At 45.7% G+C, this 20616-nt stretch overlaps 2 protein-coding genes across 3 annotated transcripts; both read left to right on the top strand.

Annotated features, from left to right (window-relative positions):
• The first annotated feature begins 60 nt into the window (after window positions 1–60).
• On the top strand, window positions 61–2481 carry LOC105559866 (cytochrome c oxidase subunit 6C). 2 transcript variants are annotated; one of them, XM_012008486.1, is made up of 3 exons: window positions 61–214; window positions 1282–1436; window positions 2291–2481. In XM_012008486.1, the coding sequence occupies exons 2-3, from the start codon at window positions 1282–1284 to the stop codon at window positions 2367–2369; spliced, it is 234 nt and encodes a 77-aa protein (XP_011863876.1). In that variant the 5' UTR covers window positions 61–214; the 3' UTR covers window positions 2370–2481. The 2 variants fall into 2 exon arrangements, with proteins under 2 accessions (XP_011863876.1, XP_011863877.1); XM_012008487.1 differs by lacking the exon at window positions 61–214 and adding an exon at window positions 288–367.
• A 386-nt stretch (window positions 2482–2867) lies between these two features.
• On the top strand, window positions 2868–15608 carry LOC105559864 (putative mediator of RNA polymerase II transcription subunit 26). The gene is made up of 11 exons (XM_012008485.1): window positions 2868–3267; window positions 4949–5094; window positions 5502–5630; window positions 5708–5877; window positions 6001–6211; window positions 6298–9132; window positions 9217–9597; window positions 9723–12311; window positions 13071–13191; window positions 13386–13855; window positions 14205–15608. The coding sequence occupies exons 3-11, from the start codon at window positions 5504–5506 to the stop codon at window positions 14294–14296; spliced, it is 6996 nt and encodes a 2331-aa protein (XP_011863875.1). The 5' UTR covers window positions 2868–3267; window positions 4949–5094; window positions 5502–5503; the 3' UTR covers window positions 14297–15608.
• Window positions 15609–20616: the final 5008 nt, after the last annotated feature.

The raw sequence follows: 20616 nt of genomic DNA, 5'->3' as shown, positions 1-20616 counted from the left end.
AAGAGAATAAACCAATCACATTGGACATCAAACGTCGTGATCGGATCCGGTGTGAATCCCCGCAGAAGGATTCGGTCGCGTTTTGAAAACAGGCTTGAGGCGCGCAACACCTGACGTTATTTTACATCGAGTATTGTGGCCGACGGTCGATATACGTAATTCGCACGAGATCCTTTAAACTCGACTGCGACAGGCACGAACGAGGTCGTCCAAGGCAAGATATATTCTCTCGGCAAAACTGCCCTTAGCCTGCGATCCGCGCGAGATCCAGCTCTCGCGAGGAACAATCCGCTAAGTATACGCTAATGAAACGTTATGTAATATATATATATCTCGTGCATCGTTAGACCACCGCATCGATTTGATCGTACGAACCTCTGTATTTTCGTTACGAATTTGTGACTGACACTTTTACGCTCCTGCGATTCTCGTTACTTTCGTTGTCCTCGAGGCTCGAGGGGCGTCCCTTACGAATTCGTATTAAAAAAAAAATACTGGACAACGATGCTCGAGTAACCTGTTTCGGGAAATTTCGGAGCATTGGTGTTTTTGACAGCTTCGCCGCAGACTTGAGATCTGCGTGTTGTCAATTATTTCGAGAGATCCGTTTGTCATTACACGCAGAACTGTTCGACTAGAAAGTTCCAATTAGCGGCACTCGCCCAGTGTCCGTCTCCACCAACGTGGATCAACTGGAATCTCGGTCCCTATTTACCACTTTATTTTCCAGTCGCTGCTATTTTCAGTGCCAAGAATTTTATCTCTAGTCTACAAGGCGTGCAGTAAGCTCGCAGTAAGGAGTTAGGAGTAAGGAAACAAATCAATTTTATTTCTTACTCTTGCTTCAGCTCTCACGCCTCTACTCTCGGCGAATCAGAATGCCATCGGCCAGTGTGAAGCGTCGTCTACAGTACGTGGATTAAGCTTGGGGCAAGGGGTAAGAGAGAAACTTTTTGGTATGAGAAAGCTAAAATACAGGAAGAATTTTTTAAATATTTGTAACACTGGCGGCGATGGCGTTCTGATTCGCCAAGAGTGAGCGCAAGAGCTGAAGTAGGAGCTTACTCCAGGCCTTACCCTATGCATTGCAGACAACGCGTTACAAGTACTTAAAAAAATCATGTCTACATTTTAGATTATGGTCCTTTCTCACCCCGTGCACCGTAGACGGCGCATAAGAAGTAGACTCGAGATTGAAATTGATCTACGTTGGCGGAGGGGGACTAGTTTTGGGTAGAGCTTCTAATGTTTTACTAACGACAGTTTTGCGGACGATTTCAGATGCCTGCGTTAGAGAAACCACAGCTGCGCAACCTCCACGTAACGCAAATCACGAAAAGCATCACAAAAGCGTTGGTACTTGGCTTCGTCTCGGCGGTGATGTTCAAGGTATTCGTTGCCGATAGGAGGAAACAGAAATACGCCGACTTCTACAAGTACGTCGCAGTTGTATCGAAGACACCGGCTGCCTATTTATTCCAATTCCGCCCCGACGGGCCAAACACAACGCCAGGCGACAGACAAGAGGAGCACGGAACCACAGACAATAGAAATAATCCAATTCCCTTACTAGAAACTGCGTATCGACGCACAACGGAATATGAAATAGGTTTATCACAAATGGAAAACTCTATTTCATATTTCTATTAGGCTGGCGATTCGTGATTCGTATAATCTTGAACAGCGCGGAAAAAAAGTTTGTCGATTCGCCATGCAATTCGTCATTCGCAGTGATTCGCTAGCCGAGCGGTTCTTTGACTAATTGTATTCCAAGGTGTTGTTAAGGCTTTCAACAAGAAAATACGTAAAAAGGAGAAAGAGTGCCAATGCGAGCCACAAAATGAACGGAACTCGGTTCTCGCGATATAGAATCAAAATTTCTCTTTAACAGCATAAACGTTTCGACCCTTCCTCGGGTCTTCCTCAGTAAAAAAAAACAATGAGACTAATTGTAGACTTGTGATAACGGGTAGAGGTTGAAAGTTGTCCAAGTTAACACGAGCGAAATGACAAGCTACAAATTACGAATGATAAAATGCGAATCGCGAATCAGTGTGGCAAGTAGCGACGAATGTTGAACGAATCTCTGCGAGTCACGAATCGCGCATAGCGTGGCGCTAGCTTTGCAAATAGAAACGCGAAATAGAATTTCCGACGAATTGGAAATCCCATTTCTACGGTCTGCTCCAGGTCTACTGTTATCGCCTGTTGCCTGGCGTTATAGACTTTATACCGCATCGCACGCGAAGCTCCTTCTCGAGGCGAGACGTGAACCTTTCATCTCTTGCAGGACCTACGACGCGGAGAAGCAGCTGAAGATCATGAACGACGCCGGTCTCATGCAGTCCTTCGTTCCCCCACAAAAGTAGACATGCAAGTAGCGAGCGGAAACCTGAGGGGACGAGAAAGGGATAAATTTTCCTCGGGATTTCTATATTATATATCCGTACATGTACAATAAATAAATTCAACATAGCGTTACGACGCGTGCCAAGTTTCTTGCCGACCGCGCGAGCCAATTCGCGCAATCCCGTTTCAGTTATTGTCCTTTTTTTTCGCATAGGACAATTATTAACGCCTAGATACACGATACGCTCGAGGATCGTCCCGCCCGTGGCGCGACTGGGCCCCGAATTCGTACCCTACGAGCCCGAGTACGCGGCGCGATACATATTCAGTATTCAAATTCGGCATTCAATTTAAATCGCAGGTTTGCAGTAGCCTTGACGGCCGCGGCGTTGTTTGTCCAAGCTCTCTCGAAGGGGCACGGGGCGATTCCGCGCGTTGGCGCGGCCGGGAACGGGCGTCGGCGCGCAGGCATCACTCCCGACGGCGAGAGGAACGCGGCGTGACGAGGCGAGGTGAGGCGGAGGCGAGGCTCGAGGCGATCGCGCGTCGTTATCGGGACGCGGCGATTGGAGGTTAGGGGACAAGCTGCGGACGGGAGCCTCTCTCGGCCGTAAGATCATCAGGGCAAGATGGCGCCTGTCGCGAGGAGTACCCAGCGTGCCCCGCGCGATTGATTTGCGCATGTCAGTTGGTCGCATTGCAAATGGCGGCACCTTGTTATTGTTCATGGCGTTTTATGACTTGTCTCTTTATATTAGCGATTATGTCGAGTTTTTTCGCGATCCCTGCCGCGCGCTGTGTGCCGAGTGTCAAGTAGGGCCCGCGCGGTGTGTTTTAGGTTAAGACCAGTGCCCGGGCGGTGTGCCTCCGTGCTGTGCGGACGCGTGAGATCCCCGGACAGTGTCGGAAAGAAATGGGGTAACGTTGAAATTTTCCCGTGCTCATACGGTATCGGATCGGCGCTGCGCGACGACCCGAGCGAGGCCCGCTGGCGGTGCCGCGCACGTCGCCGATCACCGCGGGGCTACGCGTACTCGCCCCGGCGGCGCGCCCGCCCCGCGGCGACGTCCACGTCGTCGGATCCTGGCCCTCTCGCGCGCGCGGGGGCGGGAAGGAGGGCGGGCGGACGGGCGGGCGGGGGGCGCGCGAGCGCGCGCGGAGGGAGGGGGGCGCCCCGGAGGAAAGAATAATTCCCGACTTTTGACGGTCTATCTTGAGCATGCTTGAGCCCACTTGGCGTACACCTCCCCCGACGGGGACAAAATGGTGGTCCCCCCGCGATACCCGACGGCCGCGGGTACGCCGTGCCACGGCGAAAATCATTACGGCGCGCGTTGGGACGCGCGTCCCGCGCCGCGTAGCCGCCGATCGCCCCGTGTCGACGCGCCCCGTCCGCGTTTCGCGCCCGGCCGAGGAAAAGGGAAAAAAAATGCGCCGCTCTATAACCTATTTCGCGGCTGTGCGCGCACGGGGGGCGCCCGTCGCGGGGCCCGCGCCGAGGGGGGGGGCCCTCTGGTCGCCTGTGCGCGACGAGGAGGACGGCGACGGGACACGGTTGCCTCCGGGGGGGAGCAGCCGTCCCCGCGGCCGCCGCCGCGGCGGCGGCGGCGGCGGCGGTGGCGGCGGTAGCGGCGGCGGCGGCGGGAGGGCCCGCCGACTCCGCCGCGGAATCGACTCCCCGCGGGAGTCGCCCGTGTCTCCCGGAAACCGCGCACGAATTATAACCTAGTAACGCCTAGCGGGCCTCACTTTTTGTTTATGCGCCCGTGCGCGCGTGTGCGCGCGTGCGTGTACACGCGACGCGTATGCGTGCGTGCGCGTGTGTTTTTGTCATTTTCTCTCGCCGTTCTCGCGCGACCAGCCGCCTATCGATTGTAGGGCGAATAATGCGGCTTTTACCCCGATCGACGGCACGCGCTTCTCTCTCTCGCCGTCCGGGTCGGATCCTCCCGAGCCCGGGGCCTTTTTTTTCCTCTCGCCCTTGCTTCCGCCCCCGCCCCCGCCACCGCGGAACCGCGACCGATACGAGATTAGTTGCACCGTGGAAAACTGTGAGATTGTGCGGATACACAGCGCACACATACATACACATTGGCCAGCATATGATCTGCCAGGGAATACCTTTTTTTTCCCCCCCCTGTCGTTTTCATCTCCTTGGCTCTGCTGTCATGTGCGTGTGTGAGGGGAGGGGGAGAAGGTTGAAAAAGGTTAGAGATTTCAAACTGTTTTTAACTTACCGCGCGCCTGGCGCACTCGACGTCTACGCTCGGCTAATTAGAATTTTCTACCTTCGTCGTGTCTTCGAGACACGAGGGTGACTTCGCCGGAGTGTGTATGTGTGTGTGCGCGCGCTCGCGCTCGCGCGCGCGCCCGCGCGCGCTCTGTTACAAAGGCACGATATGTTTAAACGCGTCGAGACCGAGAAAAATGTCCCACGTGTAAATCACTGTATTGTTGCCGCGCGGGTTGCCATATGTACCTCATTTACATGCGCGCGCGAGCCGCGGATCGTCGGACGATGTTTAATTTATTTGCGCGCGGGGCGCAACGCTGAGCGGCAACGCGCGGTCTAATTTCAATTCTCTAATTTGTCCGACAGTAAACAAGATTAGTAGCACCGGTGTGACTTGGGGCTGTCGGTGTACAACTGACACATCTCGTCATCACACACACACACACCCACATATTGGAGCAATACCCCGAGGCGTTTCTACACTCTCTGGGTAGTTATGTGATTTGTGGTTGGTACGTATTTTTATTTATATACATATATATTGTGTAAACATTATCCACGCGACTCCCGTAATTACGCCAGGCATGTACGAGACAGATGACGGACGACGGAGCAGCCTGTCGTCTTGTCAAACCCTTGTTAAACTGTTACCAAACTGGGTATCGCTGTGCACATTTTGGAGTGTAAATTCTTTATTGCAGAAGTCGCCAATTTCGGTGCTAAATTTTCTCTTTTGCAATTCTTTTTCAACTGTCGAGATTAAAAGATTTTACGCTAATGTGACAAGGGCATCTGAAATAATTTAAGGAAGACTGTAAAAAGTAACGTGGTTTCTTTCATTGTCGCCACGTCCACTACTACTGTAAGGACAGCTTTGCTTCTTGCCTGACGTTTATTGTTAAAATAATGTTTGTTGCAGTCATGGCGGCTGACAGTGATGGTGATTTGGTTGAGACGGTGGTAACCTGCGAGGGTGACCTCGAAGATCCAGAGTTTCCTCGAAAGTTCGGGACTATTGTTGACCATCTCAATACTTTGCTTTGCAAAGGTGAGGGTTCAATCGTCTATAATGGCCGATAATATTCGCCGGGTAATAATTATTAACAAGCGTTGTGCGACTTGCAGAGAAGGGAGATGGCGCTCTGAGAATAAATAAGATAGAACCATGGAATTCCGTCAGAGTAACATTCTCGATACCCAGAGAAGCTGCTCTGCGGCTTCGAGAGTTAGCGGCTCAGGGTTCTCCGACACTTACACAACTTGGCATACTCTCAGTACAAGTCGAAGGAGATCAGGTAATTGATAGACATCCGTTTGGACTTTCACAAATCGAAACGATATCTTGATGATAGCATTTTTTTGTGAATTCCACGTAGAAAGTAAAAAAACGATCGTTAACATCTGCGCATTTCTCGCAGGTAATATCCTTAAGGATAGCCAGTGGCTTCGGCGGAGACGCGCAGGAAATTGTGCTACATTCTGGAACTACGCAAGATGGCGGAGCAAAATCACAAGGAGATGCTACTAGTAATACAGCTGTTGCCGACAGTAATCCCTCGACGGCCCTGCCCGGTCCCAGCAACGCCGCCAGCATTTCGACGCTGCACAATGTTGCTCAGCTAATAACCGGTAAGCTCTCGCGGGGTTATGGAATAAGTTGATAAAGAAAGGGAGTGTATACGGCGAATTTAATTACGCAAATCACTGCTTTTCAGGAACATCGTCGGAGAAAGCTCCTCAGTTTCGTTCTCCGAATGTAGTCGCGCCCACGGACTGCGAACCTATTCCACCGTTTCTCGCCAAGTCGGCACAGTCCACGTCGGCGGGGAGTGCTGGCGCTTCCGGAAGTCAGCAAGTAATCAATCCCAGTGCATCGCCCAGGAACAACTACAACGGTCCTTTCCCATTTGCCAGTATGACGCACGCTGCCCAAGCAATACACAGCCGCGAATCGCAGTCCACAAGCATCAAGAATACGATGCAGTTCAAGCACCACGCGCAGCCGCCGCCCCCGTATCCATCTCAAGAAAATTTGGCGACAGTCACGGCACTGACGACCGGCCACACGACGACGCAGCCGGTCGGCGCCGTTGGACAATTGACGAATCAGTACAAGCCCATGACGATTGCTACAACATCTAGTCCGTCACCAAACAGCAGTGCCAATTTGGCAGGAAGTTCGAACAGTGGCGGAAATCAGGCCGTGTCCAGCCCGTTGCTCGTGAATCTCTTGAAAAATGACGCCAACTCGCACGCGAATAACGTCATACCTGGCCAGAAGATGTTACCGCCGGCTGTTATCGACAATCCCGGACTTACCAATCGCATGAGACCCACCAAGAAACCTACGGTTAGAAGGAAAGATCTCCCGTCGCCCAGCGAATCGCCGCCGAATTTGGATACCTTGAGAAGCGAAGACTTGGTCGCGGGAACGGCGACAACGTCGGTCGTTCCCGACATGTCGCAGACCACTACGCCTTCGGCGTTCGCTACTGTCAACGTCAATCAACCGTCGACGCTCCCGCCGCAGCAGCAACATACCGCTGTCAACGTGGTTGGCGCTGGCGCTGTGCAGAATATGATGCCACCGCAAGCGGTGCACCAAGTGCCGGCTGGTGGTCAGATCCAGCAGCAGCAGCAGCAGCAACAACAACAACAGCAGCAAGCGGCGGCTTTACACAATCAAGTACAAACGCAGCAAAAGTTTCCCATTAGGCAAGATGTGGCTAACAGAACTTCGCAGGTCCAATTGCAGAATCAACTCTCGGCCAGGCATCCGGTGAATGGACAGCAGATCAGAACATCAATGCAGCAACGGCAGTTGCTGATTCAACAGCAGCAGCAACAACAGCAACAACAACAGCTCCTTGCGCAACCGCAACAGATAAATCAACAGCAAATTGTCCCGCAACAAATCCCGGCGGCGCAGTCGACTCAACTGCAGCAGCAGAACGCAAACGCACCGTTGCAAACAGCGTCCCTCATCAATCAGTCGATGTTACAGCATCAGCAACAACTTCAGCAACAACTGATACAATATTCAGCGATAGGCTTAAACGTCTCGCAACACCGGCTAGGTTACTTAAATAGTCAACGTCAACAAACTCCGCCGCCTTACCCTAGGCAACCCGTACTGCAACAGACGCATTTAAATCAGCAGAATCAGGCTCTTGGTGTACAACAGCAGCTGCATCACAATCAGGTGAAGAACGTGAACGCGGATACTAGCGCGAGCACTGATTTTCGTTACGGGCAGAGCCAGAATATCCTTAGTAGAAATTATCCGTCTCCCGCAACGAGCAATGCTAATGGGACCACGTGGAACGCACAAAGCAATTCTATTCCACAAGGTGCTCAAGTCAACACCACACGTCTGTCAGTTTCGAATCAGGTTTCAGGTGCCTTTCCTCAATGTGGCTCTCGTATAAATAATTCTACTGCTAGCATTGCTCCGTCTGTCAACAAGACGGAGAAGACCTCCGAGTCTCCGAAACCGGAAGAGGAGGCCCCGGAGCCGGAGCCGGAGCCAGAGTACACCTCGACCGGGAAGCTACGGCAGTTTCTGATCAATCCTCTGACAGGACACTTGGAGCCAATGCCCAGTGAAAGTTCAGATTCAGAGCCGGAGAGTGCAGGGGGTAATCAGGACGATTTCTTTCCGTCCTTGAACGACCGATCGAATTCCATGTACTCGGACGACGACGCGGACAGCAATTTCTCAAGAAGAAACGACACGACGACCAACACGGATCAGTCCGATTCCGAGACGACGGCCAAGTCTACGGCCAGCGAGGGGAGCTTGAAGCACAGTAGGCTCAAGTCCAGCAGGGAGACCGCGCATAGCCCGATGCCGGGAGAGAAAATCAAACTGCGATTGAAATTGGAAAAATCGGAGCCGGTTACACCGGCTTATAAGGTTGACGTTTCTTTCGTCAACACGCCGCCCATGCGGAAAGCCGACAAGTCCGTGAATAAGATGTTTGCCGGCGGTGTCCCGAGCGCGGGGACCGGCGACGAACCGCTGCGAGTGCCTCCGTTACACATTTCTTTAAGAGGACGTAACGCTTCAGTAGTACAAAGAGAAAAAGTTAAGAAGTCGCTAAAGGAGAGCGAGGGTGATGCGATTAAGAGGAGGGGCAAATTGAAGAAGATGAAGGAATGCATCGATGGGAACAAGTTGTTGCAGAAGAAATCGTTGAACATGATTATCGGCACTTCGTCCGCATCGAAATTACCTTTGTCTACTTCCACGATAAACAATGCCATTTGCAAAGGCAATAACATATTGCAAGCCGCTGCAGCCAAATCCAATGCCTTAAAACAAGATGTACCGATGGACGCTGTGCGATTACAAACTGGTACCACCACTAAACCAAGTTCGAGTAAAAATAGCGACGTGGACGACATACCGTTGAACAGTAGAATACCGTCTCCTTCGAAGCACAAATCTGCGATCGCGAATCAATCTCTAAATACTCCGCAAACTTTAACCAAGACTCAAGTGGATCTCGACGCACCGAACCACATGCAGGAACATAAAATCGGAGGAGGTGAGAAATTCTGCTCGCAACTAGCCGCGCGAGTATCGTATATATTTGCTTAGTCGAGTGTGTACTTACGTATTTCTATTGCAGGTAAAACGAAGAGAAGGGATTCTAAGAAGAAGGCAGAATCCGGGGATGGTTTACATCGAGAACAAAATCTGCTGTCGGGAGGTCGAATTTTAGATAGTCAGGTGAAATGGAAGAAGATCAGCTACAAGGCCGATGCAACTAATACAATAAGAAAACCGGATTCACTTTTAACCGGAAGTGGCTTTAGTACAATCAAGAAAGTTGGCGAGATGCGAAGGACAAGCGACAGCGACATCAATAAGTCAGCCATTGAGAAAAGCAATTCATTGAGCAGCGTTGCTTCAAAATTAACGGAGCTTAATGGTGTGAAGAAGGACTTGATGACCCAAGACAAGAGAAGACGGTTGAGCTTGATGGATGAGAAAGATCTGCATTTAGGAGGTGAATATTCTTTCTTTTATCTATCGCAAATTATTATGTTATTTAGCTGTGTACATCGTGATATAATTCTCAATACGTCCGTTTGCAAAGTTACATTGCGAGTAATCAACTTTTGTACGTTACAGAATCTCCGAATACAGAAGTTACACATTTCAATAGTCAGAAGGCTTCTGAAAGTTGTACGAACGCGGTACCGAGTATAAAAGCAAACGCCAGTCTATCCTTCGAGAGTGATTCTGGATTAAAATCAACAAATTCGTCGGGCGTGCAGCAGGGCGACGCTAGAAATCCATCGAACAATCCCGAGACCAAGATACCTGTGCACGTGGAGACGACGACGAAGAATTCTCAACCACCTGTGGCCAGGATGCTCACCACTAAGAGTAAATCCGACATGGGGAATTATATCACTGTTAAGAGTCAGAACATAGGTCAGAAGCTGAAGAATCATATGATTGTCAAGAGCGAGGCGAATTGCGTCATAAACAGGCACAGCAAGACGGTCGAGCAGTTGAGCTTCAGCCACAAAAAGATAATTCAGAATCATGTGAAGCAGGTGGACAAACCGGCGGTGGAGAGCAAGCTGGACGGGGCGCCGCAAAGGATCAGCCTGCTGAAGACCACGCCCGGCTCGGTGATGGGCAACTCGATAGATCAAGTTGCCAGGTCGCAGAGCGTTGAGGTGCCCGCGAGCAAACCGACCCTGCCCATCGGCGAGATAAACGTGACCGAGGCGAAGGTGAAGCAGAAGCTGCTGGAGAGCACGGCAGTGCCGCCGATCGGGATTGGCGTCGACTCGGCGAACATGGAGAGAGTCGGTAGCGGCGGCGGTGGCGAGGATTCGGGCATCGAGTCGATGGACGCTCTTTCGGAGAAGTCGCCGAACCAGGGGGAGTCTCCGCTACACAGGCCTGCATCGGCGACCGAGTCGGTGACGCAGAGCGGCGCCAAGAGTGTAATACAGGGGGAGCCCTCTATCATCCCTCTATCAACCACCAATAAGAACGTGCCTTCCTCAACTAGTAGTAGTGATATGTGTTCAAATTCCCATTCGGAACTTGTCAAGTCCAGTGGCCCACAAAGATTAAGTCCTGTGTCCGTAACGAATTATTTTGAGAGTCAGTTGAATCGCAATATATCAAACTCCAGTGAGCACGACGCGAAGAACGTGTCCGGCGAGAAGTCGTCGTCGGCGGTTCCGACGAGAACTGGCGGTGGACACAGTGATTTGGTTGCTAGTTTAGACACAGCGAATAATGACAAAAGTACGCCCAGTCCCCTGGTGACGGGCACAGTGACTGTTGTGACAGCGTCTATAACCAGCAGTATCAATAGTGATAATAACTTATTGCAATGTGCACATCAGCAAGCAAAGGACTTGTCCGATAAGGACAGCTGTAGCGTTAAATTAGAGGGTACTGTTAACCAAAACGATCAGGGTAAGGCAAACTCTAAGCACGAGGAGTCGAGGGGAGCTGCGGAGAGCGCGTCTGAGGATAGCACGAAAGCGGTTGTAGAAAGTAACAGTGCAATTAGACTAAGTGACGAACCTCACGGACAGAATAATAATAATAATATTAATAATAATAATGGTGTGCCTATAATACAAAATCACGTTGCTTATAATAAAGTTGAAACTGTAAAGCTCGATAGTGAGGTCGCGAACAATGCTGACGGCCCGGCGACGGATAATTCTTGCTCGAACGGTGAGAGTTGCAATTCAGAAATCAAAGTAGAATCTAAAATTAACGTAAAGGTGGACGACACCAGGCAGATCGATCGGTTCGAGGTCTCGAAAGGCAGCAGCGTTCCGCCGCTGAACGCGACGTCGGTCAAGCTGGAGACGTGCGCCGCTGAACAGAACCAGAAGTACAACGTACAAAGCCACCAGCCAGTCACGCTCAAAGAGCCCTCTGTTAATCTTCAAAAGGTGACGGACGATTTGGTGAAGAAGATGGTTAACGATACGAGCGATCTGAGCGCGGGCATCCAGTCGCCCCTCGGCGAAGATCCGCAACCGATCAGGATCACGCCGCCCCTGTACACCTACTCGAATCCCGTGGTGCTGCAGCGGGACGAGACCCCGAGCCCGGCGGCGCAGAATCCCGAGGTGGACTCGAGCGACGTCGAGCACCTCAAGCGTAAACGCAGGCGGAAGCAGGAGCTCGAGGGTCGGCAGGACGTGATATGCATCGAGGACAACGATGAGGGCCACTTTGTCGACAGGTTCAACTCCAACAGCTCGGAGGAGAGTGGCAGGAAGCCGGCCAAGTCGTTGCTGGAGCAGCTGCTGATCGACATCCCGAACGACAGTAACGAGAAAAGATCGCTGAGGACCAGATCGCAGAAGTTGAACAGTCCGGATATCGCCAAGACTCCGAAGAGCAGCCCTCACGGTCCTAACAAGTTAGAGGAGCGCCGTAGTATATCGCCCTACGCGAAAGCAAGTCCAAAACTGGCAGTATCGAAACTGTCTCCTAACGCGACAATAAAAATAGGAAAACGGAAAAGGCAAGAGAGCGAGAGTTCCGTTGCGTCGAGCACAGCCGATGATCCACAGCCGAGACCAGGTAAACGGAAATGCTCAGAGAATGCTGCAGAACTTATTAAAGCTTGCATGGGTGTAGAAGAGACTGGTTCTATAAAGAAACAAGTACCTGGCAAGGAAGAGCAATCAAAGAAGGGGTTCAACATATTGGCAAAGGCTAAGAAAGGTGTTTATTTCACGCTACTATTTCTCTGTGTGTAGTAGTTGAGTCTCCTTTATATATATTTATATATGTATTTTACATTTCTCCTTTTTACCCGACATTTTTCTACATATACAGGCTGTTTAGCTATTAGCGCATCAAATATTAATGACATATTTTTTGACAAATTTCAAGTTGCATGAAATATTCTCTTCACGGCGAAAATTTTATGAATGACTCTCATCTTCCGAAATGTCACAACTCCAACTTCTTATTGTGTGTGTGCCTATTATGTGTGTATTCTCCCGCACAAACAGATACGTATCGTAGTATGAATATTGTAACGAGCGATCCTTCATCAAATTTTCGCTAAGGAAATCCCGAATTCATTAAGGAATGTTCTCATTGTCAGCTAATGCGGTAGGTGGACACCCTGTATATATTATAGACTTTGTATTGTAGCAAGTTGCAAGGACTGCCAAAAACAGAACTGTTTGTAAATTAGGGCGTGCCGACGATTCATTGGTATCGAGGAGCGATCGAGAAAATACGAGCTTACAATAATAGCCGTCAGCTATGGAAATGTAGTCATTTTAATTACTGAAATGTCTGGAGAACATTGATTAGTTCCAAATACTCGACACACAGCTACCTCTCAATCTCACTCTAGCAGTGCCTCTAATTCTAAATTTGCCTGTCTCTCTCTCTCTCACAGATTTGTCTGATTTATGATATTTGGGCCAGACATCATATGTGACATAAGCGTTTTTATATTTTTTTTAGGTCCCATTGTGGTAGAAGTAGATTCGTCTGATGACGAACCGTTGATTGAATCTGTAGGAAAAGCAAGAGTACGATTGTCAGACGAAACACCCGCTGCTTCCCCAAAGCCCAAAGATCAAAAGTAAGCAACACTTGAACGCATTTCTTTTAACGCGGTGGCCGATAAAAGTAAAAAAAAAAGAGAGAAAAAGTAACTAATCGCAGAGATTTGAGAGTTCCGCTACGTAAGATAAGCTTTTGTTTTAGAGCGAATTTAAGCGCAGCTGTTTCTGGCAGTCAAATTAATTCCAGTAATACATCAAATTTCAATGCCAGTAATAGAGTGCAAAGAGAGGGCCGTTTGTTAACCACCAAGCAACCGAGTATGGCAACTGTGATGACGGCGACGGCGACGGTGACGGCGACGACGACAGCGACGGCAACAGCGACGACGACGACGGCGGCGATAACAACGACGTTAACGACGACGACGGCGACGGCGACGTTGACGACGACGGTAACGACGACGCCGACGATCGCGACGATCACGACGACCGCGAGCGCGAGCGCGAACGCGACTACGGTGGCGGTGGCGACGGTGGCAACGGCAGCGGCGGCAGTTACTGTTGGAAAGGAGAGATTACGGGGCACTTCCGTATCCAGCAACGAGTCTGTGGGCGAAGTAACGACACGAAGGTCTGTACGGCAGAATACAGCTTCACCTCTAGCTACACCGGCGAGCAACACTAGGGGCGCGTCTAAATCCTCGGACGATGTCAACAGGAGGAAAACTCGTAGTGGTGCTGGTACGTAGTCTATTTCGCTCTTTGGAATAGCCTCGCCTAAAGGGTACTTGCGCACAATTTCTTAGATCTGCAATTGTCAAGTTTTCATCGATAAGGGCATGCTTTATTTATTCTCCTAGTATTATCGTTAACATGTAAGGTCTGTTTCACTCGAACTTGCAGTTTCTTTTATTCTCTCATTTGCGCCACTTTTGTCCCCCCCCCCCCTCCTCTCCCCTCTCTTTCTTCTTCCCAAGTTCTTGGCATGTCAGTATGTCAAAGTTCCAACGTTAATTATTGATGAGAGACATAGACGTTTTTTAATATTGTACGTTTTGTATACTGTTTTAATTGAGAACACCTCGTACAGCGGGAAAACATTGTTTTAGTAACGGCGGAGACGGCGGAGCAGGCGAAACGGAGGCGAATATCCCGAGAAAACAAATGACCTTCGGGAAGTGACCTTGACAGTGATTAGCTACCGCTCGTCAAGGCCTATCTGTCTGATTGTAAATCCGACATAAACGGGTATTTGATCGCCGTGTGGCTGGATCCCACCTGGTGAAACTGCGTCAAACTAGCGCACAACGTTGCTGTATATGTAACGGGAGTAATTGTATTAAAAAGAGACGCTGGACGGTGTGAAAGCATTTCATGTTGCAAACCATTCGTTGACCTACCATTAAATTAATTGTGCGTGAAAAGCTGACGTCTATTCAGATTTTCATGTCTTTCCTTGTCTCTTTTTCTTTCTTCGTCCGTTTCTTTTTCTCTACTAAGGCATAGATTTTAAGGTTCATTGTTGCAAGTTTGGAATAGCGCATTGTTTGAAAAGTTGGTTTTGTACGTTTAGTAAACTATTCATTATTATTTGTTACGACCTTAAATGTTTAAGAATAGCGCGTGCAAAGGACAAACTAAACGGTCTGGTTTGATAATCTTTTCACCGTCTAGCGTTCTCGTTTATGCTGTACTCCTGTAAACAGCAAAGTTTAGTTACTCAGATATGACTTGCTCAAATGCATCACACTACGATCTAAGTAACTGAACTAATCCAAAACTGCCGAGATATTGTATGTAACTTTCTTTTATCAGTCAAATGTTTCAGTGTACGTACTAAATTTCATTCTTGAATGTGCAATTTTCTAACAATTTCACTAGATATAACAGATGAAAATCTAGCTTTATAGAGATTTAAGAAAATTTAAGAGAGCAAATTATATTTATGTTTCGGAAAATCATCTCTCATATAATTCCTTTCGTTCATTGTATCAGTACAAAGTGCTAACGGTAAAAGAAAGTCCAAATTTTTAAGGCATTAAAAAAACGCGAATCCGATTGTACTGCCGTAAGTAAAAAAAAAGAAAAGCATTTACCGTGGACAAATTAATTAACTGGTGGAGCTTATATCGCTACTCTGACGACTTTGCTGATAGACTCTGTTTAGACAATGTCTCTGTTTGTGTATACATATTTATTTATTGTGTGTCATCTCTATTTGTTACGAAAGTTTTCTGTATATACATGTAGGTAAAGTGCACATATATATACATATATACATACATAAAATAACGATATATGAATTTTTCGCACGAATTAGTTTCTGCCATATGCTGTAAGCTCCACGCCAAGACACAAAGCAGTAACGCTTTCGTACTTATCTATGCGAAAGATGAAAATGTTTTTGAGACGTTTGTCTGATACTCGGACAATTATACCACAGCTACATCGTAAATACTGGGAATAATAAATTTACGCATGATTATAAGGACAATGATAAGCGTGAAAGCTCTTTTTTCACATTTGTAATTATATTCCAGAGACGAGTATATATTTTAATCAGCAATTTAGCTATTAAGTTCGTAATGACATTACTGTAATACTTTTGTTTTTCGGACTTAGCAAACATAGTCTTTCAGTAAGAGGTTCGTCCTGAGTTATATTAATATTGCGGAGGCCGGGATATATAGGACTTTTGAAAAAAAAGGATTTATTTTATTTATGAAACGTAAATACAGTGAACGTTGGAAGACATGCATGAATATGTGAAGATGATAAGAATAACTATTGTAAGAAAACTAATTAATACAAAAAAATGTTAATTTGATATAAGTAATATATGAATCAATATATTTTGTAAATAATTTCTTGTAAAGATGGACAAAAAGCATTATCCGTTGTATATATAGGACCTGTTTAAAATTTTTATTAAATTAGTAATAATTAAACTCGTGCAAGAAGTCGTAATTGTCATTAATTATTCTCTCGCGTTCATGTAATTAAGATACTAACTCTTCTTATACAAATTTAAAACCACATTGAATTATATGTGCATACTTATATACAAAATGTAAATCTATGTGATTTATATCGATTATTGTTTTCGTGAACAGATAATCTAGTTTTATATTGTATAAATATAACTTACACAGAGTTGAGAGTCTTTAAAGTTCTAGCTGAGCCTGCAGTAGTCATCACGTAGCACCGTTCAAATTTTTCATGAAAAATGTGCATTTCTTATCCAGTTCCGATAATAGACATCCTTCTTTTCACACGACAAATCAAATTTAGGATATTATTTAGCAAATAATGTTTCATGAATTATCAATAATTAATAATATATATACTTATATATATATATATTAATAATTTGTCAATAATCAATTATATTTATCTTAGCTACGTTCCTACAGACACCCTTTAATTTTCTGCAGATGTTATATGTGTGTTAAATGCTCTATAGATAACTTTCTGTGACACATCAATCCTTATACATACGTTCTTAGGGTATTTGTCTGCGAGATTGTGATTATGAATTATATCAATGTGTAATACACCGTTAAAAATTGTGTATTAAAATGTGATCGCGTAATCTTGTTTCTAAACGTAGATGATTTTGTATAAATCTTGGATTTCTCATCACAGACCAAGTAAACGTTTATTATATGATAAAAGAAAGATTGTCGTAACGATTGTTACACGCATAGAATGTACAAAGTACGATAAGCGCAATGCTCAACTACGTAGTGTGTGCATAAAAGAAAAATTCTCCGATACTTTTCCCAAAGGCTCGATGGCTACCAGGCGACACTTCTTTAATAGAAAATGCTTTTTCTCACGCTAAGGTTAAATACTGGATTTAATAATATTTAAAATAGGAAGGAATTTCACCGATCTATGCCCGGAAAATTAAGAGAGACACACAGACTGCTTCTTGGGCTGTAGCTTCGTTGAATTTGTTCCTATTTTCAATATCGATTTAAATTATTTAGTTAGAATATTGCTTGTTTATTAGAATTTATTTCTACCGTAGAAACAAGAGACACAATACACACATACACCACCACACGCATACACACTGGGTCATATATTGTATATAATAGTATGCTTATTTTACTTGGATGGGAAATTACACAACCTGATTGTACATAAAAGAAAATATGAAGAAAAATGGGTACAGGACTCGCGCGTTTGATTTCATCCGTATCCTACATTACGCAGATAGGATCGAGTGTAATATACATAATTTAATTGCAGAGTATACTGGAGTAATTGAAGGATTGTAATTTCGATGTAAAAAAAATATTCTCTTTCGCATTAGATAGATAGGCTAGGTATTATTATGTTACAATTTTATCATTGAATATTACATTTATATGATTGTATAGATTATAAAGTAAGAGCCCTTTTGTGTAAATACAAGTATCTTAAGTATAAGCGGACATTTTAGCGCGCTCGCATAATTAAGGAGCTTCTAAAGTATCTCTGCCGTATAATCGCATGTGTATGCGTGTAATGTAAAAGGAAGCGGAGTTAAATAATGCGCCAAAGATCGGAGACCGAGGCGACCGGTGGCAGGCGGGACTGTCGGCAGCCAGGCCGTTCAGCGAATTGAAGATGCGGGTGCACGTGTGAGAAGCTCAATAAGTAATCGGTGTTGATATTTCGTGGCTCGTATAAACGGTGTAAAGTCTTACCATCTTCACGCGCAATCTACAATAACTATGCCGATAAACAAATCATCTTTTACGTCTGTTTATATATACATATATACATATATATATATAAATACTATAGTCGCGCGCTTGACGAGCTCCTTAATTTTGTAGGCAGAGCCGCAAAAAGAATATTATATTATGTATATGGATGTGCGTTTTAAGATCACCAGATTGGGTATGTGGTTTGATGACTTTAAAACCTGCTATATGCAAAACATTTGTATTTTTAGTATTTGGTTATATGACATATATATATAAATAGCGGTATATAAAAGAAAAGGAAGTAAACGATTGATAATAATCCAAGCGGATGAATCTATATATATATATATAAGTATATATAAATATATATGTATGTATGTATATTTATATATATTTATATGAAATAAAGAATTAGATACCATATTATATTTGTAGAAACGATTGAGCACGTGAGAGATATCGCGCTATGATTATATGGAGAAAATATTACAATTATATTATTACCTATTATTACACAAAGTAAATACACAACATAGTAATTTGCTAATTGTATCTTTTAATAATTATTGTAGACACATTGATGAAGGTTTTTTTCTTGTTATTAATTATTAATTACCATAGACTTATAAGACAATGAAAAATGTGTTATAAAAAAAAAACAACGATGCGTTTGCTTGTTTTGTATTGCATTCTACCCATTTTCATCGAGCGAGTCGCCATACTTTTGAATTGTCCAACGCGAGCGGATTCACACGTAATTTTACATTCATTATTTTCATCTTTTGTTACAGCAACTCACTTGCGCAACGTTTGTTCAATCGACATTTCCACGAGATCTCTCGTTCTATCGAGAACAATTGCCGCGCAAAAGTTACACGATTCACTGCCTAGCTCTTGCATCGTTATTCGTCGTTTGCTAGGATCATCAGTCGATATAATAAGATATAACGTTTACTTTCTTACGCGACGTATATTTTTAATTACGATGTAATATTAGATATGTAACGCGTAATGTATAAAGAACACGAATAGAATTGATCTTTTCGATCTCACGCTTCATGTGAAAATTCGAGACACTGCAATTGTCCAGTCTGAATCTTCACTCGCACTCGGCATAATTCTGTTCTAATCTTTTTATGTTCATGTCGGCGTAAAGATCACCTTTTTTTTTTAAACGAACGCGAAGTTCCGTTGCCATTGCGCGAGGCGATGTTGCTTCAATTTATTTTTACTGCAAAAGCAGCGACGTCGCGCCGAGCCATGATTTTATACACATTGTAAAATTTAGTACTTTCATCATACTTGTAAAACTGATGACTCGGCGCCTGCGTTTTGCGGTAAGTGATGGAGCACGCGAGTCGTGCCGTCACTCCCGGACGACGACGTCCGATTGGAAGTGAGGAAGACGCTCCGAGATAAGATTTTTACGTCTCATGTATCATGTCTTTTTTTTTTCTTAGACCAAAGCAGAATTCTGCGAAGAATTGTCACGTAAGCACGCGTCGCGGAAATTATTCGCGCGGACCTGTTGACCCTTCAGATCAGTTGTTATCGAGGATAGATCCATTCCGCCTGTATTTTGCAATTCGACTGACGAAAACGACAATTATATTCGCACAATGCGTCGTTTTTTCCTCAAATCTAGGCGCTGAAGATGTATTTCGGTGTAGTAAATGACCGCAAGGAGGAAAGATTTGCGCGAGAGTAAAACTTTCGCACAGTCGGTTATACAATTGTCATATTACTACGCAATTGTCTTCTCGATTGTCATATAATTTTGTGACAAAAGTTCGTTCCTATCGCAGCTTCCAGCGTATCGGCTCAGCGAACGAAGTCTCTTCGCAGGCGACGCAAAGTTGCCGAATGTAACGAAACAGCTGTGAAGTGAGTTTTTGTGGTATCGCAGCCGAATGAAAAGAATCTCGCTACAGCAAGGTTGCTACTCTCCGGCTCCTCCCGTGGAGCTTTCTGGACGGAGCATAAGGTATATAACATATGTTACGTATGTATGTACTCTTTATCATAGGAGCCAGTCGACGAGGAGTGTGAAATCTGAGACGTGAGGGAAATCGAGCTGCAGCTGGATGCGGCTATTGATTGGTTGAAAATTTAACATGACGATTATTGGCAATCTAGGTGCGTCATGCGTGGTCTACAATGCGAGTCGTAGTCGTAAAAATAATTGACTGCGATTGGTCAATTTCGTCAGACACATAAGAATTGACCAATCATAAGGCCTGTTCTTTATTACTGCACTACTGAACTAGTGCAATAAGTTAAAATGAAACAAATAGATTACCCATTGAACTATAACCATACTGGAAGGAGCACTGCCTACCCCCTCCATAGGATCGAGCGGTCAGAGAGAGATAGTCGAGTGGGAATGGAGCTATTCTTGTCTAACTAACTACAGCGAGGATCGCTGTAGTTAGTTAGACAAGAATAGCTCCATTCCCACTCGACTATCTCTCTCGCACAACTCTGACCGCACGACAACAATGGAGTGCTCCTTCCAGTATGGTTATAATATAGTTCAATGAGATTACCTCTCATTCCAACTTATTGCACCAGTGTGCACTAGTTCAGGAGTGCAGCAATAAAAAACAGACCCATAGTCGACTATTCTTACGACTACGACTTCACGACTTCTATGTAGACGAGGCTAAAGCGTCGTCTACAATAACCGGCGTAAGCGTGGAGTAAGAAGAAGTAAGAAAACCTAACCTTTACCTTTCAGTGTAAAAGCTAAAGAATAGACATAATTTTTTTAAATAATAAATAAAGAAAAGAAGGCTCAGTAAT

Source organism: Vollenhovia emeryi, unplaced genomic scaffold (genome assembly GCF_000949405.1).
Source record: "Vollenhovia emeryi isolate VEMERY1.0 unplaced genomic scaffold, V.emery_V1.0 DF939251.1, whole genome shotgun sequence".
Taxonomy (NCBI): domain Eukaryota; kingdom Metazoa; phylum Arthropoda; class Insecta; order Hymenoptera; family Formicidae; genus Vollenhovia; species Vollenhovia emeryi.
The sequence above is the reverse complement of the archived record's forward strand: the minus strand, read 5'-3'. Positions and strand labels throughout refer to the sequence as shown.